The 26,589-nt window shown below is 42.7% G+C and overlaps 1 protein-coding gene across 1 annotated transcript in view; it reads right to left on the minus strand.

Annotated features, from left to right (window-relative positions):
• CACNA2D3 (calcium voltage-gated channel auxiliary subunit alpha2delta 3) overlaps positions 1-26,589 on the minus strand; it is an 876,027-nt gene that overhangs the window by 50,083 nt on the left and 799,355 nt on the right. The window contains exons 30-33 of the mRNA XM_003781696.2: positions 26,271-26,341; positions 12,065-12,140; positions 9,421-9,473; positions 7,881-7,936 (exon numbers count right to left, since the gene is read on the minus strand). Coding sequence (XP_003781744.2) covers positions 7,881-7,936; positions 9,421-9,473; positions 12,065-12,140; positions 26,271-26,341 — 256 coding nt within the window. The remainder of the gene's footprint in view (positions 1-7,880; positions 7,937-9,420; positions 9,474-12,064; positions 12,141-26,270; positions 26,342-26,589) is intronic.

The raw sequence follows: 26,589 nt of genomic DNA on the forward strand, positions 1-26,589 counted from the left end.
AACACATATGTATATCTGAATAAATGTATAAAATATAAGTTATACCATATTATTTAGGGTGAGACAAAGGTCATGATACAATTGCATGGTTTTATTATAGAAAGAAAATTGAAATATGAAATAGTAAAATACGTAATGTCTTTGAAGCACAGCCATGAACCAAATCCTACTATTATGAAGTTCCTTGTTCAATAATATACCATGTCAATTTTAAAGCACGAAATAACCCTGGTATGTGGATGAGCACATAGTAGGAACTCGGTAAAGGCTCAGTGCTGATTAAATTATTTAAACAAGTTGTGTCCAGTGGACGAGATCCAAAACCTAAGTCTCAGTTTTCTTATTTGTAAATTGGGGATAATAAAGCCCTATTGGAGGTTGATGTGAGAAGTAAATGAAACAATATATGTTGAATGCCTAGTACAGTATCTGGGACATAATGAATGGTAAGTAAATGTCAGATAATAATGATAAAAATAATAATAGCAGCAACAGTGACAGAAACAACCTTAGTATTCTAATGAAGCCATTATGACATTAAAATGACAATACTATAGCAGTTAAGAGTGAAGCCTCTGCAATAAGAGAAGTTTGGAGTATGAATCCCTGCTCTGTTTCCTCTAGTTAATCCTCAGTATTCTCATCTGTAAGATGGGGGTGCTCTTCATGGGAGATGTACTCATGGAATGCTTACTGGTTTCCAACAACCCAATCTTTGTAAAAAGGTTTTGTTTGGTGTTTTTATATAGAAAAATACACATAATTATTTACAATCCCCAAAGGCAACAAGATTTTAACACAATGATGTGTGGATGAAGTCTGAAATTAAATTCCCAATACAACTGGTTTGATGTCAGAACCATGGGTAGATGTTTTAGAGACTGATTGTGCGGGCTGCTGCTGGCACTAAGTGAGTCATCAGTGCCACTGCGTGTGCAAAACAACTGTTTGGCAACAACCAAATACTTATACAGTGATCAGGAAACCATTCTAAGCATTTATACCCCTAATGTGATTTTTTTTCTTATATATACGTATTTTACTGAGCTTTAAAATTTGGGGAAATTGGCTGGGAATCTGCAGCATAATACACTGCCATTTTCCTTATTTGAAACAAAAGAAAGTAGACTCTTCAAAAACCCCACACTGTACCCCAGAAGTGCATTAATGTACATAGTTACCATTCAATAAAAAAAAAAAAGAAAGACAGTAACTCTTCAGCAGCTCTTTTAGTCAGAATATATGATTATCAGGAACTAGATATTCAGTCTCACAGGTAAAGGTAGATGCCTGTAGTAACCCCAAAGGATTGTTCTGAGAAATAAATAAACTAAAGGCTGTGCAGCTCATAGCAGTGTGAAGTACACACACGCTTTCCCTCATATGTACACACAAGTGCACACACAGCCTTCAGGAAATGCTAGTCCTTAGGGAATGTTACCCCCATGTGCCAGGGCTGGCTAGTTGTGTAGTAGCGAGGACCACAAATTCTAGGGGTGAATCCTGCTAGAGGTGTGATGTCAGGTGAGTCTTTAACTTCTCCACAGCTTAGTGTTCTCATCTGCAAAGGGAAATAACAGTACCAAGCTCACATGCTTAGGAATCAAATAAATTACATGGAAAGTAGCTGGCACATTGTGAATGCCATCTGAGGGTCTGTTCTTACCACCATGACTGCTGCACTCATGTCATTTGCTCATTTCACTGAGTCCTTGGACCGCCAACCTTTTTTAGTCATTGCTTTTTTGTAGGAAAGGCAAGCAGATGGCTGCCTTCTGATTCCACTGGCTGCAAGGTGCTGGTACTGATTATTCTACCAACACTGGCCTGGGCCTCTGACACTGGCCTCCTGTGCCCAGTTGGTGCTAGCTCATGGCTGCTGAATACAGGAATGATTCTCTTCAATGGTATTTTTCAAGAAAATGAAATGGATGAGGAAAATGTCAGAATATCAGTCCCTTAAGACAAATTGCTTGCTGTTCAGGTGGAAGGTGAGGTGATTTTTGATGCTCCAAGCTGGACAGTAAAAACACAGAGAAGCACTTGTGAGCACACCACTCTCTTCCCAATTCTTTTTCAGGGCCTGTTTTGTAAGGAGGACATCTTTGTTTGATACTAGGAGGATTTTACCATCTTTCTTTCATTTTCACTTATTTCTTTCATTTACTTTGCCCTCCTTTTAATCTGGGGAGGCCAAACATAAAGCTCATAGAATCTGGCTACAATTTGGTAACACTTCTGATTTCCATGGTTCTTATTTTTATAGTTGATTTTTCTGTACAGCAAGTGACTCTGAGTTTCAATTTAAGGAGCTTCATTTTTATAGTTAAATTATTAGAATTCCAAAAAGTGGGTCCATTAAAATGAAATAAAGCTGATGTGTACAATAGCCCAGATTATAAGTCGATATGACACAAACGTGCAATGACATATAAAAACCTAACAATGGCAACAGCTAACTTAGGAAGAAATTTCTATGTGCCAGATGTTGTTCTGCTTTATATATACCAATTCATTTCACAGGAAAACATGACAAAATTTAAAAATAAACTATGAAGTACGAACAATTGTTATATCTTTTCTGTGGAAGGTGAATGGAGGAGAGAGGACTGGGGTAAATTGCCCAAATTCATTCATTAAGTACAGGGCAGAGCCAAAATTTGACCTTGAGCTGTCTGGCTCCAGCATGTATATATTTAACTGCTCTGTGAAGTTTGGCCAATGAAAAAAATATAAGAAAGGTCTTAGGGTCAGACTAAAATAGGCAGCACGTGGGATTTAAATAAGTCTGATAATTGCACTATCTCTAATTCCAATTGTCTGGGCCCAGTTTCAATGGAGTGAGTCCAACACTCTCAATGGTGAGACTCATTTGGCCCTGGTCCTTTCTGGAGACGAAATGCTTTTTCCTTTGACAATTGTAGGGTACCCCACGCTGATGTAGCGATAAACTCTTGCGTCTATGTATAGCATGACTATCGACTGGGTGGAAGTTGCTTGATGTACTTTTGGGAAACACATGAATTATCATAAAACCGTGGCCCCATTTCATCTAAATAACATGGCTTCACACGAAGACTTTTCTTTGTCTAGAGTGCTATGGAAAACACCACATATATATATGTCAGTCACTACTGTTCAACTAGGGAATTTCAAATCAATAACCAAGGCCACCAGGAAGCCATTGGTGACTGAATTTTAACTCTTAGCATTCAAAACTCACCGTCTTACAAAGGTGTGGGTACACAAGGATCATGGATCTCAGCGAGGCTAATCCCTTCTTTTTCTAGAAGCGAAAACTGAGGCTCATAAAGCAGACACTGCCTGCCTTGAGTTTGCAGTGACTGTCTCATCACAATCACCATTCACTTAAAAAGCAGAACAATACCAACCATCATCTACACAACCAGAACTCACTAAGAATTCACTACATGTCTCACACAGTGTTAGGCCCTTTGCAGGGACAGGATTTTCATCACCACATAATGATCAAGGCCCTGATACTATCCCATTGTGGAGATGAGAAAACTAAACTCAGAGAAATTAAGATGTTGCCCAAAGTCACACGGCAGCGAGTGATGGAGTCCAGATGCAAGGCCAGGCACTCCCACGCTGGATGCCTGTACTCCGCGCCATCGCAGAGCGGCAGTGCCCTGCCTCTCACACAGCCACACTGGAGATGTCACTGTGACCTATCCCTTACTCACAGCAGAGCACCCAGTGGAGCGCTCACACAATAGAACTTTAATTTTCCCTTAGCAACAAATGTTCCTGGTAAGAATAACTTACTTGAGTTCACAGTAATTATGCACAGACAATTGGGAATGAATAGATTTGCCATTTGAAAAGCCTTCCTCTTTTTTTGTCTCTGTGAATGCACCCCCATTCACCACCGGGTGCCAACAAGCCCCATTCTCTTTGTGCAACTTCACAAAAATGATACCTTTGTGATAATCAAGCAGAAATGGGCTTCCACAGTCCCCTTCATTAAGGAAATGAAGCAGATAAACAGTATAATTATGGATTCCATTTTTAGCTAAAACGAAGATGTGTGTCTCAGCTCTGGGTCTTTATCTAGAGAGGGAATAGTAACTTTAGAATGAAGAACCGTCACAAGTCATTATGATATGGTGCCGGAAACTTTCTCCTCCTTACGCTGCGTCTAGGATTTACGTTTATGTTTACTAAGATATCTCAGTGATAGAAATCTTGAGGATAAGTTAATTCACCTCCATATGACTTATTTTCTTCATCTATAAAATGGAAAAAGTCATATTCATGCCCAGAAGAGGACTGAAAGCCTGAACGAGACAATCAGACAATTTCTGTGCAGCATCTGGCTCAACGCATGGGCTTAAAGAAGGACAGCCTGCGGCCCCCACCACCATCTAGCTGAGGGGCAGGCTCGGCTCAGGTCTGAGTTCACTGTCTGGCTCAGAGAGGTTTGGTGACAAATTCTAGCAGTACCCGCCACTCAGGTGCGTAAAAGGGATTGCAAGGTAATCTACGTGTCAGGTCTCTGGAAATGGCAAAGCCCTGTGGATCAACACCCCATGTGTCAGCGATGTAATTATGTGACAAAGACTTTCTACTGTCTGTGGAAAGGAGGTCTCACAGTCTCACAGTGGAGCGACAGGACTTGTTGTCATTACCTACTAAGGGACAGAAACCAGAGAATTAAAGTATCACATTACTCCCCTTAACTAAAGGCTGAACCACTGTTGGTCTAACTGTGTATATGTGTCTGTGGAGGGGGAACCTTCCCAAGCATCCCAAATATCTCTGAATATCCCTTATTCATTATCCCCCACCCTACACTCCTTGCTCTAGGCCAGAGTTTCTCGGCAGCCCCACTATTGACATTTTGAGTGGGATAATTCTCTGTTGGACGGGAAGGCTGTCCTGTTATCACAGGTGTACAGCAGCTTCCCTGTCCTCTCCCAAATTCTGGTTACAAGCCCCACCCTAAGTTGTGACAACCCAAAATGTCTCCAGATATTGCAGTGAGCCCCAGGGGGCAAAATCGCCCCCTTTATTGAAAACCATTGTCCTAGGCAAAGGTCACAGTGACCAGTGCTCAATAAAAACTCCCAGCTAAATGTCAAATCTGCAGGAACAAAACAAGAGTGTGGGTAGATGTCTGTGGTAGCAGGTCATGGGGAAGGGAACTAGGTCAAGGTGAGGTGGGAGAGAGGCTGGTATGAGGAAGAGGGAGCATCTTCATCAGGTGTGAAGAAAAAGGTCAAAAAGTAAACCACTGCAACAACCAGGCTGCTGCCCTCAGCCCTGGGCATAGTCCTAAGGAACGGCCAGATGTCTAAGCCCAGAACCACCACCACCCCAAACATGTGCACTCGCCATTGTGGGTGGGTCCATGGAGGACTTAGGCCTGGGCTGTGTGCACAGCGCTGGATTCCTTTCTCACAACCATGTCTTGTCTATTATTTCCGCTGTGACAAACGAGGAAGCCCAGAGAGACCAAGAGGCTAGCCCACACCCTCACAGCCAGCAAGAAGCAGAGAAGGGCTACCTGACGTCAAACCCAGGGCCCTTCATCGTGAGGCTAAACAGCCACTCTCCTTCCCAGAGCACACAGTCAGGTTGGGAGGGAGTGGGGATAACAAGCACCCATTCTCCAGGTTCCTTCCCATCTTTCTCTGTCAAATCATGTGCAATTGGAACGAAAGCAATTTCACACCACCGATTAAATTGTCTTTTGAGGACATGACAGTGTTTTTTGCCCAACAGAAATCATATTTTTATCTCTGTTTATTGACGCCCCCTTTTCCCACACTAATTGCTGACCTTTTTTTTTTTTTTTTACTGTTGGAGATTCGTTGAGGGCACAAAAAAACCAGGCTGCAATGATTGCATTTGTTAGGCAAAGTTCCTCTTAGAATTGTGTCCCACCCCCAAAAGGGGTGTCATACACCCTGATCCCAGTTCCCTCCCTCCCTCCCTCTCGCTGCTCTCCTTAATTCTGCATCCCCTTCTCTCCAGGATTTGATGTCTTTTTGGTGTATATAGAGTTTCATATTTGGGGTTTGGAATTTTTTGCTATATTATTTAATTTCATAAACATTTTTATTTCACTGAAAAGCTTTCAGAAACACAATAATCTGCCTTTCTGTAGATGGGTTGTAATTTATTTTAAAATGGATTTTATTGCTAGACATTTAAAAATCTAGCAGTATGTACCATCATGAATTCCTTAGTGGAGATCATCCTGTCATAGGAAGCTTTGTTCCCACCTCAGCTCATTTCCTTAAGCTAAATTTCTGCAGGCGGGATGTGGGGCACTCAATGTCATTCAGAACCGGTGCCAACCCAGCAGAGAGGGACAAGGAGTGGTCATAGCCCTGGGGGTTCATCAGGACAATCGTGTGTGGATGAGAGCGAAGGACAAGGGTCCTGCTCCACAGGGCTGTCAGCTTCTCAGGACAGAGCCACTCCTGGACACACAGGCAGCAGCTTCACTGTTCTCAGACGCCACTCTGTGCAGACACCAGCCTGTGTATGACCAGAAACTAGAGTTCCTGGATTCAGACAAAATGGCCCTATTTGCAAGTTACAAAGCTATGACTGTAGTGATTCTAATGGTCATGCCCAGCACAAGAAAGATTTATTTCCTAAGATATTTAATAAGCAAAGATTAAGCACCTACTATGGGACATAACTCCTACCATGAGGACATTCTAGTTTAGTATAAAACACACAAACTAATTGAGGCAATAATGGCAGGGAAGAGCTGGGATCCTGTGTGAGCTGACTGGGGCAGAAACAAAAAGAAAACCTTGCTAAATTTGCCTGGGAGAATTGAGGGAAACCTCACGGATTGAGGTATTTAGGAAAAAGAAAGGGAATATCAGATTAAAATATACTCAGCAGCAGGGATGGGGGAGAGATGGGGAGAGATGCTGATATATTACTAATTTCTTTTTAAAAGACAAATATTGAAAATAATAAGAATTATAGCAGTGTGCTAGTTTCTGGCATCTCAGGAAAGAAAATGAACAGGAGTGAAGGAAGGAGAGAAAGAACAGAGTGTATCTGACAATCAGCAAGTGATTGGGCAGGCCTGGGGCAGACCACTGGGACAGAGCTCTCATTAGGGAGCCTTGGTCTTGTACGTAATCGTCATGTCCTGGCCAACACTGTCATCACCATCATAATTAGCAGCTACCATTTTTTGCAGACTTATTATGTTCCAGTCACTGTGGTCATGATATAACATGATTAAGCTTATTATTACACACACTTACACACACACACACATCCTTCCTAAGAGACTAATTTTATTTTCCCCATGTGCTGAGTATAAAAAAGCAGCTTTGGAGAGAGATCAGCTAACGTGCCAAAGGCCACCGTCTGAACCAGAGCTCAAACCTATACTGATCTAACGCCACAACTCAGGCCTCTAAAAGTCTCTACTAATCACTGCTAAATCATCAAAGGCGTGTGAGCAGGAAGGATAATATCATCAGATTTATGTTTTATGAGAGTAGTTGTAAAAACAAAAATAATGTGGCTAGCCATTCATTCAGCCTGAGACATAGGCAATGTGTCTGTCGCCCTCAGATTTTTAGGATAGCACATGAGCCTTTTGGAAAATTTACCTTTGTAACGTATGACCTTGAAGCCTTAGTTAAAAAAACAGGGCAAATACATTCAACACAGGCTGAAGGAAGCCTGTGGAATTTTGTGTCGGACTGGAGAGTTTGGCACTTAGCACAAAGGGAGGCTTTCTGCTGACAAAGCTGAAAACTCATCACTGTGTCCTGGGCAGTTTTATGCAAGCCAGCACATCCTTGATGAAAAGTAGCCAGTGAACCCAAGGTTTATCACTCTGAGCTAGGAAATAGAAACCAGTCGCTGCTTACCTTTAGCTGTCATATCAGAGTGCCACCAACTGCAGAGGTTAAATTCCACCAGAAACCTAAACAGATGGTGGGAAAGCCCAGTGGTTACTTGGTCGTCAGGCCTAAGAGCAATGGTCATCACAAACAGAATAATGACATTCTGGGCTACTTAGCATTGCTCACCTCATTTGACAGAATCACCTCACAATTTGGAGATAGCAACATGATTGGTAGACTTACCACTGAATTTTCACCAGGTTTTATCTGGCTTGTAAAAGGCTACCTAATTCCTGGTGCCAGCCAAACCCTGAAATCAGCTTTACCTAGACTCAGAGACCCCTCGCTGAGAAAATTCCAGCTGGGTAGGCTGAAATGCTTTTCTGGTTATTGATCACTTATTATTTTCTATTAATACCAAATAGTCCGATTCCTCAGTAAATAGCCAATTTCTTAAGGCTTTCTCTGCCTCGGTTCAGAAATACAAATACAATATTCTCCCCTACCTAGACTATGTTCTGCAGTAATAAAGGAAGCTTTCAGAATTTATACTGCAACACAAACGTGTTTAAGCCTCTCTCTCCCTCCCTCTCCTTCACCCTGCCCCGGTGTATGTGTACACACACCTGTGCATATGTGTGAAGACATGGAACTTTTCTTTACGAAATTATGCTACAATGCAACTTTATAAAAATCAGCATTTTTTAATTTCTAGTGAAGAATGTAAAAATAATAAAAATCATGTTCCAAACTGATGGAGAGAGGTCAAAATTCAGTCATTTATTTTTTAGTTTCCTGGCTATTGTTCCTAATAGCTCTCTCTCAGTCAAAATCCCACTATTATCCATCAATGGGTTTTCTGTCTCTTACATGCCTATGTGTATGGAGAACTTACTTCCCCCTTGAATTTATAAATTTTGTGAACTTCATGGACATTGAGGCAATAAAGAGGACAATGTCTATTAAGCAAAGGGTAAGAAATCTACCTTAAACCCACAAACCTGGAGTTTTAACAGGGGAAAATAAGAAAGAGAGTTGGGTGCAATTTAAACAATCTGGTTTACATGCTCATTCATGAAATTCTTCCCTATTGTGGGACACAGTTTTTCTATAATGTGCCCAATATCTGCTCAAGTTTTTCATCTTTATACCATGTCAAGTCTTACCTAAGTTACAGAAGCATCTAACACCCTCCATGATGGATGATAATTTGAGAGGATAAACAATTAAGTCACAATTAAATTAAGTTCATTAAAGTAACAATTAAATGGCCAGAAATCCATTTTACATTTAATAGTAACCATAATGAATAAATTTGGATTCTGTATTGCAAGCTGTTAGTCTGCTACACAATGGCATATGGGCATAAAGGTGATTATGAATAACTTAATAAAAGATAACCTATTGGTCTTGATGTTTAATATTTCAAGATGAGGTTATCTTGGAGTATAATAAATCTAATCATTATTGAAAGCATGAAGCAGTCTCTCGATTCACGTATAATACAAAAAGAGAAACAATAATCCTTTTCTTAAAAAAAAAAAATGCAGCAAATTGTACTTACAAAACAAGTTCGGTCACTATCCATTTTACCGCGGAGAGGAAAGCATTGTACGGCTGAAGAGAAGAATTCAATTCTTTAAAAACAATGTATCACACACAAAATTTGTAGTTTAACTTAAGGCTTTACATAAAGACAATGTTTTCCTTCTAGAGAGATTGATATCATGTTAAAAAACAGTGAAGCTCAAGAAAATGGTTGGATACTGTATCCCAAAACTAACATTTCAAAACTTTGAACTCCACTCTAGTGAGATGTGATTTACAAGTAAAATAAACATGATCTAATACAAGGGTTATCACTGGGAGGAAAAAGGAAGTTCAGCAAACGATGCTTAAACCTTTACCCTCTGGGGGCTAATATTTCGCAGCCTAATGCTGAGGGGCTGGAATCATATAACTAATTTCAAATGGTAATTTACAGGCTGCCTCGTGGAAAGGGGATTCCCTGTTCTTCCTCACTATATGTCATTCATGGAAACAAGCAAAAACTGCAAACACTTGATTTTAATGCCTTCCATGAATTATGTAGGATTTAAACTGCCTTTTCTCACACTTACATATTTGGACTTGAAAAAATGATAACCATATAAACACGTGATTTTGTCCTTGCAGAAAATCCCCTTCACTCTATAAAAGAAGGCATTGACGGCCTAATCTTTATTTCAGAATATTTTAATTTAAAAAAGCAGTTGGATTGTTTACTCTGTGATATTTCCTATGTGGATAATTCAATTTCCTGAATTCTGGAAAATACCAAGTCTCCCCCTCAGTTGGGTCTTTGTACCTAGGTATGCCAGCTATGTGAGTGGTGGGTGGACTTGAGAGGCAGGCAATGACATTGGCAAAACCCGGGCTCCGGGCTCCAGATGGCAGGTCCAGAAGAATTTAGGATCTTTTGTGGTTGGCTTTAGGTATCAGAGAATTGAAATGCATACCAGGCCGAATCCTGGTTTCTGGAACTGTGACTGCTTAATCCTACCTTCTTAGCATTTTAATTGTAAGAATTAGAACTAGAAATGGAGAAATTATGCAGCTTTATATAAAATAAGAACAACTTTATAGACTCCTAGCCATTCTCACAGCTTTCCTATTTCAGGCTAGAAAGTAAATGAATGAAACAGCAACAAAAATACTGAGGTTATTCACAGCTCAACCAGATTTCAGATTTCTTTGCACATCTCTTGCTCGGATTTGACTGAGTATTCAACATCTTTCCCTGACTTAGAGGGCTCTGGGCCAAGAGTAGGGAGAGATAAGGATGTGAACTTTTAACTATTTCTTAAAATCAAATGCAACCTGGTCGTCCTGTGGTTTTGCCATTACATTTCATGGCTTGAAAAATAATCACCTTACTTCTAGAAAACTTGACATAGTTAGACCATGGGACAATTTTGTATTTTTTACCTACCAGGATGAGTAGTGTGGGTCCCAGAGAGGAATGAATAAAAGGATTAAGGAAGCTTTGGTGGTTGGGGTGGGAAGGGGCAGCTCACCCTGGGGCTGTGGGGAGGCACTCAAGCATCCAGTGCCAGATCTTGGTCCAATATAAAACAAAAGGATTATGTAAATATAGGATTAAACAATTTCAAACGCACATTATCATTCAAAAGGATAAAGCTATTGAGCTTTTATGCCTAATGATGAAAACATATCTTGGGAACATTTCAAGTTTGGAAATATTCATGCTAAGGTTAGGGAAGGTGGGTTTGGAAAGACCTGGTGAGACTCGCTAAACAGCCATGTTTTTCAAAATGTCAAACTCTTAGTTGCCTCTCAAAAATTTTCCAGCTCTGAATGAACTCTTGTCAGGGTAGAAGAACCATGTTAAATATTTGGTTTTGAAATGATCCCCTTATATCTGCAAATGAGAAAAATGTATATATTTTAAAACCAGAATGGCTTTTAAGTGTGTGTTTCAAACCAAATTTTAGGTTAATTTGTGGTATTTACAAAATGATAACATTGTAAGTGTCATATTTATACATACATACCAGATTATGTCGAGGTATATATATAAATGGCTCTCCCCCCTCTAGGCTTCTAGATATTGGGGGCCAAAATTACATTGTCTTCACATGGTAAATTATATTTTTAAATTGGGAGTAAGTTATAACAGTTCATTTCTGGCAGCCTGAAAGCCGTTTTTCTAAAAACACAAAGGCTGAGATGACTGATCCTCAACTGTGACATCACCAACTCAGCTCCAGGAAAAATGGGGCTGAAACTCAGCAGAGCGTGATTAGGGGAGAGAATCTGATCAAAATGGGAATTAAGGCACAGGCTCAGAGCTCTATTACAAACCAAAAGAAAGATCTCTGTTGAACAAAACCAAATTCTTTTATATACAAATGAGATAATTGACAAAACTTGTCCTTTTTTCTATCCATCAGGGTGGGGGGCGCTGAATTAATCCATCAAAGACTTCAGAATAGTTTTCATTCATAGAATGAATTTAGATTTAAACAGAAGTGGTTTTTTTTTCTTTCTTTCTTTTTTTTTTTTTAAGAATGAATAAAGTCAGGAAATACCTTTCAATGTTCATGATTTTGAAAAAGATAAACTTTGTTACTCCAAAGAGGGAGATAGGCTCACAGAGAGAGAGACAGAGACTGAAGCTGTTTTCAAGGTGACAGTGTTGTACTTACATCCAGGAGGCCACGGGCACCATCGCTGCTCTCCTTGTTAGCTCTGCACATGGCTTGGTAGTCATAAAGGGTAATTCTGCAGGAAAAAAATGGAAAGGGCCATTACTAAATGAGAAACCAAAAACGGTGGTGTGTACCACCAGCGAAGCAGCCACTACCAAGTGCAGCCGTGACAGGTACCACGTAGGCCCAACACAGAGTGAAGAAACCTGGAACACGGCCAAATCCAGCACTGGATGGAGACATAATCCAGGTCAAGTGGAACTTGAAGAATAAAGGGAGGGAAGGCAGAGGGAGGAGAGGCCCTGCCACAGAATGGTCATCTTGGTCTGAGAAAGGATGGTCTGCATGGGCCAAAACGGTCCAAAGGGAAGATGCTGTTCTGAACTGGATCCTGGACCCTGGATGAATTTATCTGGGCCGTGGCTCCAAGGTCAAGGAGAGCTGGAAAGGGCCACTTTGGGATAGTCAATGGCAGGATCCTCTGTCTTTCTCAAGCACTAGATAGGCCAAGACCAAGATCAGCCCTGCGCATGGACAGTTTGTAGGAATGCAGCTGGCTCATTACCTATAAATCCCTACCCCACCCCCATGGCCAGTACCTAAGTTATGAGTTTATTCTTACTTTTGAGAACAGTGTGGTTTATTAAACCAAAAAGTGAACCTTTTTTCTCCATTGGCAATACAAGTATAGCTCTCATCCCAATTATGGCCTTTACTCAGCTGCAAAAAAATGTTTTACCTTAAATTGTTTGAGGTATTTTAATTCCCCATCAATAATTTTACAAAGTAAAGGTAAGTGGCATTTCTGGTAGCTCAGAAAACATTGCCCGAAATGTGGCACTTTGACAGAAGCAGCCGCCTCAAGGTCTCTCTCCTCACCGTCCCACCTTCCCCTCCCCCGGGCCCTCCACTGCAGTCCCTCCATCTTCTGTCTCTCTCAAACTACAAAATAAAAATTGTTTACCTACAAAACAGACCCTCCAAGGAGGAACACAAATACCTTCCCTGCCATTTCATTCATCAGAGAAGGTTAAAACGTGGATCAAAAAAGAGACTGAAAGTTAAACACCACACCTACAACCTAGATGAGCTTTGTCCCAAACCACCGTCTGGTCTCCAGACACCCCCACCTAACTTCCAACCAAAGTTATTTACTAATTGTCTGAGCATTAGGTTCATTCCTATCCCCCTAAAATCATCTACTGTCCCTCAAATTGCCACATTCCCTCCAACTTCCTTCCCCTATGAAACAACTGTATCCCATTGGGTTATTGGGTAATCACCGTCCTGTGATTCTCTGTGCTATCCATGTTAAAATAAATTGTTTATGCTTTTTTCTTCTATTAATCTACATTTTGTCAGCTCATTTTCAGGAAACCTTAAGCGGGGGATGGGGGAGGCCTCTGTCTCCATCCGTATGCATGGTCCAGTGTTTGGAAAGAGTGAACACCTTACCCCATACTCGGAAGCCGCAGCCAGAGGAGATGTGCATTCCCCGCCTGCCCTGCAGCCTCTCCTCCCACCGTTCCTGGCAGCCCCAAGCAGAGATACTTAAAGTCCAGCCTGGGCTATATAACAGCTGCCAGATGCAATTTTAAACACTTTAATACATGCACTTCTAAATGACTGGATGGAATTCTCCCCACAGGAATTCCTTTCTAGAATAGTACAATGCTTAATGTTGAGTGAACTTAAACTGCTGTGCTTATTGAGAAAACTAGACATAAAAGCCCCACACAGGAGGCCTGGTGTTAGATCTATTTCACTCCTACCCCTAGTACCAAGTACAGCACCCAACAGGCAGAAGACATTCAGTTTTTTTTTTTAATGAATGACTGAATGATCATATAAATCTTGAATAGATGACACAACTGAGAACAAAGGCGTCAAGTGCAACACCTGCATGTGTTGTGGAGGCCTCCCTACCTGAATGTTACTTAGAGACAGGGTTAAACGGACTGAACACAGAGCCATCTGTGGGTATCAAGTAGGAAACTGGCCACACTTGACCAAATGGAAGATGGAAGCCAGCTCTTGATCCACAGCACACAGCACTTCTTGGGTAGAAAAGCCCATGGAGACACCAGTGGTCAATGTCCCAGCCAGTCCCCAAGGCCTCTCCTTCATTGATATTTCTTCTGCAATGCCCTTTGGTTTTTCCACTTATGCAGATCCAGGCAGCTTTTTTCTATAGAAACAGAAATGAAGACTACAAGCCAGCCAAGCATTAGGCTTGGGAAGCCTCCTGCTTCTCACAGAAACACTCACCATGGACACAGCCCTGACACTAACCCAGTCACTGGGATATGCCACAGAATCCCCTTCAGACCACAGTGGCCCACATGCTGCCATCTCCTCTCTTACCCAGGAGGTCTCCACAGGAGCCTCTGTAAGGGCTTTCTAGGATTTGGCAAGGATCAGCATCGACTTATTCTTGTCCCCCTGCCCGCTCTGCCTCTACAGCTAAACCTGTGCCCAAGCCAGCTGAGAGGCAGCATGGGGCCTAGAGGCACATGGGAGTGCTTGGCGTCTCACAGACACAGACACAAGATGCCCTTGGTTTCAAAAGTTGGTTCTGCCACACATTCAAGGTGGAATCTTGCTCATCTGCTTTTGAGGCTCCATTTTCTCATGTATAGAATGACCGCAGAGATGTTCTGAAATTTAAACAATTAAGAGGACAGAAGCACACTGAAATCAACTAGGAAGAGTGTTAGCCTTGTTAAGACCCTTACAGCAGAAGATCTGATTTCATTGTCCATAAGAGTCTGGGCTCTTAAAGCGACACAGTCTCCAAAGGTTTAAGGGATATAGTGTGACCTAACAGACAAACTGCCAGCCTTGGAGTCAGTCTTGTCTGAGCTCAAACCCTAACCCACCCAATTATAACAATGGTTTTGAGTGCTCTCGGTGCCTCAGTTTCCTGTCTATGAAATGGTGAGAATAATGCCCCTGACAGAGTGGTCATAAGGAATGAAGAGAGTTATACATGTGTTGTATTTAGCATAGTGCCTGGAGCAGAGGAAGTATTCAAAGGAAAACTGAGTTATAACTGCTGTTACAATTACTGGCATGTTTTTTATTACCACTATTAATTAATGGGCTAGTGTTTAGTGCAATGGGATTGACACAGGATTTATGGAGATGGACAAGCCTCCGGGTTTTGTTGACTCATTGGCAAGTACAATGCAGAATAAAATGTATGCTTGTTGCTGCAGTATGAGGCACCCTCAGAAGCTATGCTGCTGCAGTTACCAAAGGGTAATGCAGGAACTTCTGGCCATGGAATTCTCAGCTGAGGACCGTGATGAAAACAGCTGATGTCTAATGAACTCTATTTAGCAACCATAAGCAAAGGACTCATCTAAGCACATCCTTATAAGAGAGATTGTAATCATCCCCATTTTTTGAGGAGAAACTAAGTCTTAGCCAGCCTAAATAATAGGCCCAAGTTCACAAAACTAATCTGTGGCAAAGTTAGAATTAGTTGGGGGCCAAGCTGAATCTCTGCGTCTTGCTTTCTGCTCTGAAGCAGGTTCTAACAGATTCTAGGAAACTCGTGTGATTCAGACCTGTGTTCTGCCTTCTTCTTGTCAGAAGAAATGCTGCCCAAGATGAGATCTCATAACCAATGTCCAGAATCAACTTTCAAACCAAGCTGAGGGCTGCCAGGGAGTCAGGAGGCCAGGCTGGGCCAGCCGGCTGGGCTTGTGAGCGCCCCTCACCATGGTAACCACCCTGACAGACAGATGGCAGGAAACTCAGGATTCTTGGATCATTTTCAAAGGCTCCAGTTTACATGTTGGAGCCAAACTAAATTACTGTGGGGCAGCCCCCAGGTCAGGGTTCCTGTCTTTCATTTCAAAAGGAGGTTTTCCCGATACCATTGCCACTGAGGAGGCTACAGAACAAGCCTTCCCTGTCTTCTCCACACTTAGACGGCTTTAACTAGATGTTGCAGAGAGAGACTTCCACATTATTACCGTTTGAAGTGATTTTGTTACTGTTTTAAATAACTCCATTTTGCGGCTACCTGTATCCTGTTTGGCTGATTATAAAGAACATGATAATTGCCTGCTTTCATTTGACTCTAAAATAAGCCCTGAGAATTGTGCCCAACCCAAGACTAGTGCTTTGCACTGCTGCACTCAGCAACAAGAATTTATTCTTATTACAGATAACATGCCTTAATCCCCATGACATCAACACCAGGCCACTTCAACCAAGGGCCAAAGCCTGAGACCTTATCATTAGCATCTAGGCAACACAGATGGATCTCTTTGAAACATCGAGGGAGGCCGATGAGGTCTCTGAAGAAGGAGCTCAAAGCAATGCAAACAAAGCCTAGGATATCCTCCGTCCTGTGCTTGGTAGAGCCCTGGACAACAAGCTGGTGACATTAGGACATGTTTAAAGTCGTCTTACAGATACTGTTTATTCCAACTAGACAAAAATCACAACCAAGACAAATCTTTTTTTCTAAGAATTATGTTGAATTTTAAAGGCACAAACTCAACCACTTTAGTACTTGTGGGGATCAACATTTATTAAACACCTACCATGTGCCATTAGGGCAGGTAATTTACCTGCAATGATTCTCTGAATTAACTTACTTTAGCTAAATGATTGGCTTAAAACCAATCTTAAAACAACTTCATGTTTGCAAATTCAGCGCCAAAAAGGGGACAAGGGAGGCACCAGACATAGAGATCCATCATGAGACATAATTAAACAACCCTGAGACTGAAAGTCTCAGAGGCAAAATGACTTACTAAGGTAACTTGCAAAAATATGTATTCTTTGTTGAGCTACAAAATATATTCTTGGGGGGGGGGCAGCTTTCAACTTGCAAGTGAAAGGGCATGGGACAGGAATACAGGAAATTCTTAACAAGGAGATTGTTACCCTGGGAAGTTCTCACGCGTTCTTAGTGACAGCCAGGAAAGTAGAAAGCTCAGCCTGTTTATTTGGGGGTTCAAGGAGGATCCAGCACGTGCTCTTCCTTCCTCCTGCTGTGTTAGGCACCATCTATCTTATCCCACCACAACTTCTTGCAGAGATGGTGCTGTTCCTTGAGAGCAGGGCAGTGTGTATAATACAGCTGAGGCAGAGAATGTATATGCCCGTGACCCTCCTGCCTTTAAGCCCTCTGACCGGAAAGCACTAGAGCAGATGTAATTAATGAACACCCATCTTCACCAGAGAAGAAGCTTCACATGGCTGCATCAGCCAGGAGTCCAGCACAGTGGTATTGGGGCCACTTGGGGTCCACAGCAGAACACTGACCCCACTGGCCCCAAATCAATACCTTTTATTGATAGATGATGATAATATAAAAAGAAAAAAGTTGTTGCTAATCATCCTATCAGCATCTCACCAAAAGTTGTAAGAGCAATAACAATAAGAAATAATTGATTACTTTCTGCCAATCATGTTAGCATTATCTCTGATGTTTACATTTTATAGGAGAGGAAACTATAGTCCAGATAGCAGAAGTCATGGGTCCAAGATTTTTACCATCCAAGTCTCCCCTACTTGAAAGCTGTACATTCAGACTGCTTCCCAAACATGGATTCTCAAAGATATCTTTCCCCTTAAGAATCTCATGGGGATGAGGTCTCATCAGGAGAATCTGAAAAATGGGATCTATACTTACTCTCAGTGTCTAAGGCCATTTGCAAGCATATACAATGGCATTTGTTTAAAATGGTGATTCTCAACTTTGGCTGACCTTAGAATCCCCTGGGGGACTTCAAAACAATTTTTTTAATATATGCTGATGGTTGGGCATCTCACCTTCTACCCCTAATATTTCATTGATCTGGGTTAGGAAATTTGTACAAATTATGTGAATTCTAATGTGCAAACAGAGGTGAGAGCCATTGGTTTTAGAATGTGGGGTACCCCACTTGCATTTTCTTATGTGTTTGTTTCCCTCCTGAGTTGACTGTAGCACCTTACAGGTAGGACCTGGACTTATAAACCCAGACACATCCTCGCAGGGCCCAGTATTGGTATGGACATATTTGGGGTACTTCCTTGACTCGCCATATAGGTAGGTGTCACTGCAAACTTCAAGCATGAACAGAGTTTCCTATCATCCTGGAGAGCAGCATGGTTTTACTGGACAAGTGTGAATGCCTCAGAGCCAAGAAGAGAGGGTCCTCTGAAAGAACAAGGCCCTGGAAAGACCAAAACCCTTCCAGCATCAGGCTAGTCAGAGCAGAGCGTTGCTTTCCTAGCCCTACCTGTTTCCATCTTGGGGCAAGGGATCAAATTCATGGATGCCCAGTATGCATACCTTGATGCTAGCTTTTCTGCATATTCACCTGGCCCCTTCCATGAAAATTAGCAATACTTTTTAAACTGAAAGGAAAAAATAAAATCACAATAGAAAATCTTAAATTTCCTTTGCCTCCTTCTTTGAGTAGGAAACGGAAGCAAAAGGCTGAATCCTGCTTTGGGAATGAGTTAGGGCAAAAACTACTTGAGTGAGAAATTTGGATTCTGGGAGAGAATTGCCGGGTGCTGCCATGTTTATAAGGCTGTCATGTCTGCATTTCGTACCAGCTGTACTGCAATGATGCCTGTGCTGTACTCAGCACAGCAGGGCCTGCCATTGAGGCACGATGGACGTCAGTACCTATGAGTGCTGGTGTTGCTGCTGTCATCAGTAGTGGCAAAACCCCATCAGTGTATTCACTGCTCCTACTTTCAGTGTCTGGGGTTAGCAGACACATGAACAGGTGAGTCAGATGGTGGCTATGGCCAATTGTGTTTAGGACTGCACCAGGCAGGAGTTGCTGAACACAAACCCACGTCTTGGGGATTTCTTTTCTTTTCTTTTCTTTTCTTTTTTTTTTTTTTTGAGATAGAGTCTCACTTTGTTGTTCTGTGTAGAGGGCCATGACATCATAACTCACAGCTTAAGCAAGCCTCTTGCCTCAGCCTCCCGAGTAGCTTGGACTACAGGTATGCACCAGTAGGCCTGACTAGTTTTTCTATTTTTAGTGGAGGCAGGGGTGGGGTGGGTTGGGAGGAGGATCTTTCTTTTGCTCAGGCTGGTCTCAAACTCCTGAGGTCAAGCAATCCACCCGCCTCAGCCACCCAGAGTGCTAGAATTATGGGTGTGAGCCACCGTTGCCAGCCCAGGATTTCTGAAATGGATCACAGGAATTCAGGTTCTTATTCCTGTGGTCTGAAGCAAACTGGAACATGATGGCTATGGGAAAGAATATGAGTAGTCTCCTAATATCCTCTCTAGTGAGCAGAACTCTGACTTTTCAATATGCATGTTTATCAGATTCCTTTGTAGTAAGGTAAGGCCAAGTGATTTAGCAGAAGGATTGTATGAGAGGCTGCTTAATAAATTTAAAAATAAATGTAAGTATAATTTAAAAATATATTAATATAAATTTTAATAAAGAAACGTGGCCTTTTGAAGCTTTTGGACCCCCTGAATTTCCCTTATGCAAGCCTGGATTATAGATGTATGTGATAGTGGGGACTCAGCAGCTATATTGTACCATGAGGTAATCTTCAGTTTAAAAACTAATGTAGAGAAAGGAAGAAAAAAATGTTGTAGTCCTGGGTCTGTGATGACTAACAGGAGGGCCCCAAGTTAATATTTTTGGTCTTCTTTTAGAGAAGAAAAAGACTCCCATGTTTTTTAAGTCCCTATTAATTCAGCTTTTCCTGTTATTTGTCATAGAACCAACTCATAACTAATAAGCTGGACTCTCAGTTCTAAAGACTTGGTTTCACTGTCTCTTAAGGTGGAACAAGCATGAATATAAAAACATATCTTTGCAGGAAATATTGCAGCATACTTCAGTTATGGATACAAGACGAGTGATGATTAGGAGAATGTGCTCTGAAATCTGACAGACATCTCCTTTATCATTCCTCTGGGTGAACCCCACAAGTTACTAAAATGCTGAGAGCCTCCACTTCCTGTCAAATGGAAATAACAATAGTAGTTACTTTGTGGAACTGTTATGGGTATTAATTAAGATAACATGTGTTAACTGCTTATTATAACATTTTGCCTGTAGTTAGTATTTAATAAATGAGGCAGCTGCCATTATAATGAAGACAGAGCATTTACTGCTCTTGTTGTAATTGGGGTTCCTTAAGCAGAAGCTTTAAGATTTTACGGAGTGGTCCACGAGAATCTATATGTCTCCACATTCTAGAAAGTTTGGCCCAGAAACACATTTGTCTAAGCCACTCTGTCTCCTATCCCCTTGAATACCACGTCTGACAACTATGCTTCTGTGGGGATGGTCAGGGCAGCAGGAAGCTGAGAAGCCCTTACATGCATTACACGAGTTGTTAGACATAATAGGGGCAGTCGGCAGGAAAGGAGAGCAGCCATCCAAATGCAACAGACTTCCCCTTTAACACCCCCTGGACTCCAAGGCCAGGCATTTGCTGAAATGCAGTGTGATTACCAGTAAGGGGAAAGGATCTTACTCCCACCATAGAAAGACAGGGGTAGAAATGATCCAAGTCTTGAATTCTACCTGGAGGTGTCACCTTTCAGAAAGGTGATTTAAAGAGCAGAAAGAGCCGCCAAGGGGAATTGTACGTAAGCCAATCTTGTTAACAAATGTGCGTGGGGTGAGATGTCAAGGGCATTTGCCAGGCCTCACAGGAAAAATAATGAATGGTCTTGGAGAGGGTAAAAGCTCAGGCACGCTGCACCAATCCCAGCAAAACAACAGAAACATAAAAAACGGTATAAACACAACAGCAACAGAAGCAATGAGAGAGAGAAAGAGAGAGAGAGAGAAAGGAAGGAAGCAATGGCCAAGAGAGATAGGAACTATCGTAGCTCCAAAGCATAATAAAATATCGGTGAGCGGGCCGTTTCCCTGCGTGGCAAAGGCCAGGTGTGCTCCACTGGCCTTTCTGTCCTCAAGCACAATAATTAGACAAACAAAGAACAAGGGAAGACCCTTGGACTTCCAGAAACCATAAGATTACTTGGTAAAAGTAAAAATGGGAGGGAAAACCCTCAAGTTCCGAGTATTTGAAAAAAGCAACAGCCTTTCTTTCATCTCCGGGTGAGGCTTTACTTCTTCCCTGTCTTCTGAAGACTGTTGCTCTTTCCCCAGGCTCCAGATATAACTCACTTCAAATTTCCTTCAGTCTCCCTGGCTCAAATGTCCTAAAATTCATATTTGCACCTCTCACAAATGCACTTCATGTCCAGGCTGGAACTCGACTCCACAAAACTCAGCTGAGCTGAATTACTGAGTTACCTCCTATCACTTACGGAGAAGGAGAGGGGGTGAGGAGTGGCAGGGCCACTGTTTTTCGTGTCTTATCAGCAATCTGCAGAGCACTCTGACGGGAGGATGCCCTTCCCGAGGTTAACCCTGAGTTTTCTTCTTGCTGTCTGTATGCCTGGTGCTTTGCTCTGGCATTGGTAGTTCTGGAGAGACCCTGGGGCTCTCTAGGAGAGTAAAGCACCACCAAGGCACTGAAGATGGGGCCCTCCCACCAGCTCCTGAAGGGCAGGGTGCAGGAACAGAAGATAATCCAAGAAGTACACCTCAAAAAGATGGACTGGGAGTCTAGGAAGGGGTCAATCCAGACATTTTTATTTGCTTAAAAGTCTAAAAAGAGGAGAAGGTAGAAGTACTGGCTCCCAGAGGACACCCAGGAACTCTCTTTTTACCAGGCGATCCATTCATGACACTGGCTGTGCTCTGCAAGGACCTCCCCTGTGGTCACAGTGGGAAACAGCCAGCAAGACGCTGAGCACCCATGCTCAGGACAGGTTGCAGGTTGCAAGTACCACCAAGCTGGGCACATCTGAGTCCTCATATCGTTCCCATATTATTCCATCTAACCCTCATTTGCAGGTACATGAATCATTATCTTAGTCCTATTTGCTACAGAGATCAGGCAACTCCTAAGTGATCAGCAGCTACGCTGGAATCCAGGTGCCTTTACCTGGTATTTCTTGACCCCGTCTACACCTGAGAACCACACGGAGGCTTTTAAAGAGGACCAATGCCTGGGATCCACCCCAGACCAATTTAATATGAATCTCTTGGAGTGCAATGAGCATAAGCGTGTTTAAAAGGTCCCCAGGGGATGCTAATGCACCACAGAGTTCAGGTCCACAGGTCCACCCAAGCTGTACTGAGCTAGGAACTGCCATGTAGTAACCTTTAGGGGGTCACTGGGGATCAAACAACAAAATAAAACAGGAGAAAACTGACACTTGGAGCTCTTACTCAAGGGCTAATCTTACCTACTGTTTTCGATACCTTTGTAATTTAAAAGGAAGTTTCATAGATTGTATTTTAGTTTATTCTCAGGCAATAATAGGTCCCTATTTGGTGATGAAGAAACTAGTCTCAGAAAGGCTGAGGGAACTGTCTAAGGTAACACAGTGGCAAATCTCGTGCACAATCTGAAGTCTTCTTATTTCAAATCCAAAGTACTACAGAGGCCCTGTCAGGACTCTTGAATGGTTTGTATTTTTTTCCCCCTTTTCCCTGGATATATGACAATGTTGAATGACAACACTGAATTTTCATTACTAGAAGAAAACAAATTCTAATAAAAGGATTTTGAAACTCTAAAAATGTTTCAAAACATTTTACCAAACAATGTTACCACCTATAACTGCAAGAGGACCCAGGATGTGGACGTTGAGAGGTCTACATGAAAGGCTTTTATGACACAGGACATGGGAGACAAAGGAAAACAGCTAAAATGCAAAGCCCTGAATGAGTCACCTCTCAGGGAGTCCACTGACTTTTGGTGGTGGGAAGGAAGAAGTATTTGAAGTTTTCTATTTGAAATACAAAATGCTGACCAGGCATATGATATCATGTGAGAAAACAAGTGAAGCCTGGGATCGTGGCTTGATCTAACAATTTATCAACTACAACTGACATTAATCAGAGTGATCTTATCACTCAGTGGGGCTGAAAGTTCCGGTTGTCCAGATAAGACAGTGCTGAGCCTACATCTTCGTCAGCTGCTGTGCACAGAACCAGGTAAAGGGCAGAAGCCAGACACTTCTCATTCCTTTCAGACTGCAGGACATTTGAATCCAGCTTTGCTATGCAGAGACTTGGGGCAAGTTCTCAACTTTTCCAGCCCTTATTATTTCAAGCCACACAATGGGTGTATTTGTGCCATGGTCTGGCTTCGTGGGCATGCCACCTGCACTGAGTGCCAGTGCTTGGTTTAATGTTCTGCTGTTGTCCCAAAATTCTTGACATTTTTTGAACAAGAGGTCTCATTTTCATTTTGCACTGGGCCCCACAAATTGTGCAAGTAGTCTTATTTTTGCCAGTCTTGCAGAAGTGCTAGAAGGCCTGCAAGATAGGCCAAGTGCAGGCCTGGTGTGTGTAGGTGCTCAGGAGAGGCAGCCATGGTTATGACTGTCACTCTGCTGAAGCGACTAGTCTGTTATTTGGCCCATGGACACTAGTTCATACATAAGCAAAGTGGACAGAGTCAACTCAAAGACTGAACTAAGCGGCCAGGGTGACAGATCTTGCTGTGGGACTTTCTTAGCACCCTCTCGAGTTGTTAATTTATTCGCATGAACCAGTGGTTTTCCTGCCACATGGCACTGAAGACCCGATGTTCTTTCCCTCTGATGGCACTGCCAGGTAGAATGGCCAATAGGTCATAAGGGGAGTGGTCAGAGCAAAGAAATGGTCCACTGCCACATGGGCAAGCATCACCTCACTGTCCTAGAGACACAGGTGACAGAGATGGGCCAGGGCAGGCAGGCAAGGGGAGGCTGATAAGGGGAAGTGGTGTTATTCTGTTTGAGTTCTATCTTTCTGGAAAAGATGGAACTTTCTGGCACTCTTATATATGAAATTCACTTCTTTAGGACTGGACATGTGCTGGTCAACAAGAGACCTTATGCCAAGCTTCCACTGCTCAAGATGGTTGGATGAGAGGTCAACTCAGTGAATTGATTCTGTACTTTACCTGGGCTAACCATGTCACCAAAGTGACACCACGTACCCTGTGTTTTGGGGTGCAGTTCTGTGACTTCTGTCCTGGAGCACTGTTACTTCCAGCTGCATCCTTTCAAAGCTCCCAAAATACAGATCTTCTCTGAACAGAAGGAGTATCAACTTCATGCTCTGAGCAAGCAAGTGCATGGGGCAGAGGGCAGGGCAGTAATGTCTGACTTCAAGAACTGTGCTACTCTCCCATCAAAAGGAGCATGAGAAGTCCATCAGGAGACATGTGGATGCAGAAGAAGAACTTCCTGCATCCAGCAAAAAGCAAAGCAAACTGAGCAAAGACCCACAACAAGGTCACAGCAGCAGCTAGCAGTGACTGAGTTCTTCATATATGCCAGGGACCGTGCTAAGAACTTCAGTACCTCTGATCGCTAGCCTCAGAAGTCATTATTACTAATAGTACCTTCAGTTTCCATATAAGGAAACTAAACCCTGGGAAGGTAACTTGACTTATTCTAAGTCACGCAGTGAGTAAGTGTCAGAGCCTGGACTGAGCCCAGTCTGTCTAACTCAAATTCTCATTGGAGGCCCTTCAAAGAGGCCCAGAAGGTCTGTCAAGGAGCTCCCAGGTGCTTTAACAACTGAGTAAAGTCCCCAGCCCTTCCTTTAACTCAAATATGTTGGTTGCTCTTGCAGTAAAAAAACGTTCTAGATTGAGGTCAACCATAGTTTACCCACATGGAGGAGAACACGAGAAGCTTACAATTCCACTACAACCTTACTGCTTCTCCCACCAAACAGTTTGAAAGGAATATCCAAGAGGGGAAAGAATAAACAGAAAGAAAGAAATAGGATTTTTAAAGAAATCAAAAAATATGCTTTCAAACGAGAAACATGTATGTGATTATTCTTCATCTTTTTTCTCCTCTCCCACCAAACAGGAAACAAGTTAACATGACACAAATGTCCACATCCACATGGACACAGGAGAAATCGTGGTGCCCTGGATGGCAGACAACCCTACAGCTGCGATGGGACACCAGAAGCTGTGGGACACTCCATAGCCACCCATGCCATGTCCTCCAAGGAGTTTCCAGCATGTGTGTGACGACTCCTGGTGAAGAAGAAAACTGTTCTTGAACTTTTAAAAGGGAACTGAGCAGGAGAGGACCCTGTGCCCCAGGCAGGCCCGAGAGTGCAGAAGTGCTGTGGTCTGCCAGGTTTTTGCATCCTTGCTTTTTCCCCTCCCTTTTGGCACAAATGAGTTACGGAATTTCAAAAACTGGGTCATCATTTTTGAATTCCCTGCTTTCAGTACAGGGCTCAGTTGGTCTTGCCGACCAGCTTAAAAGTTCAATTTCCTGAGCTAACACTTCCTAGCCCTTCAGCTGCAGGAGTAATCCATGGAGGCCTGCCTTGCCACCGGCAGGCAGCGTGCAGTGGGTCTCCCAGGCAAGCGGGAGGCCCATCTTCATATTTCCTGCCGCTATGTATTTAAGAGCATCAGATATGCCATTAAAGCACCACTTCAAAGGCTGCCCTTCTTCCAGGGAGGCCATGGGAAGGGAGACAGCGTTGATTCCAGAGTGACATTCCAATCTCCTGATCTGATGAATTGATGGCTTTTCCCACAGGCTTGGGTGTTCCCAAGAGCATGGCTGCCTGCCCACGAGGGACATGGGCTGTGAGGAAGCCATCCTAGTTCTCACAATCCAGTTAAGTGTACCTGTTACTATGGCATTTGGTACCATCTGTGGTTTCTCCCAGCAGCAGAGAACTTACCTCCAACAAGAGCATTTGGGAACCTTCACATGATTTCTACGACTATATCAAATCTCTAAACATCCCCTGCCATCCATGAGCTCTAGGTGCCTGGGAAGCTCCTCAGGCTTGTCAGTGTGAGACTTGACACACTCTTCCTTTCTGACCAGGTGACAGTGTTACCTACTTCTCCACAGCAACTTGCTGAAGACTGACGTAATCACGCCACAGTGTAGACTCCTACTTCAACATTGGCTTCCAATAAACTATGCTGGGGGAACAGGAAACTCATTGTGACCTGAGTTTCTGAGACCCTTAACACTTTGTGTGAGAGGCATCAAATTTCAGCAAGATCTTCTGGAGCATGAACACAAGTGAAAACTAGCGATGGGGTCAAGTCTGGGCTTACTTTATTTGACCTCGGTTTGCTTTATTTTATTTAGGCAAACTTTCTCGGGAGACATATGGGACTATAAAATCCTTACCTTTTAAAGGAGCCCATTGTTAGCAGTTTGTTCATCACGGCTCCCTCAACCTCACCAAAAAAGTCTCCAGTCTGTAGGGAAGAAAAGAAGATATTTGAGGATGTGTGGGTGAATCATGCACCGAAACAGGAGAGAAATGGACACAGTCCGTGTCCTAGAACTGACTGGAGCCACAGGCAGGTTTTCAGGACCCTTGCTGCATAAAAGTGGGGAAAGTTGTAATAGTCATGAGAAGTTAAGAGATTACAGAGCAAACAAGTGAACAGATGTGAATGCTTCCCCGATACACCAGGGGTTGGACTGCAGAGCAGAGGAACAT

This window comes from Otolemur garnettii, unplaced genomic scaffold (genome assembly GCF_000181295.1).
Source record: "Otolemur garnettii isolate 467f Iridium unplaced genomic scaffold, OtoGar3 scaffold00002, whole genome shotgun sequence".
NCBI classification, from domain to species: Eukaryota; Metazoa; Chordata; class Mammalia; order Primates; family Galagidae; genus Otolemur; species Otolemur garnettii.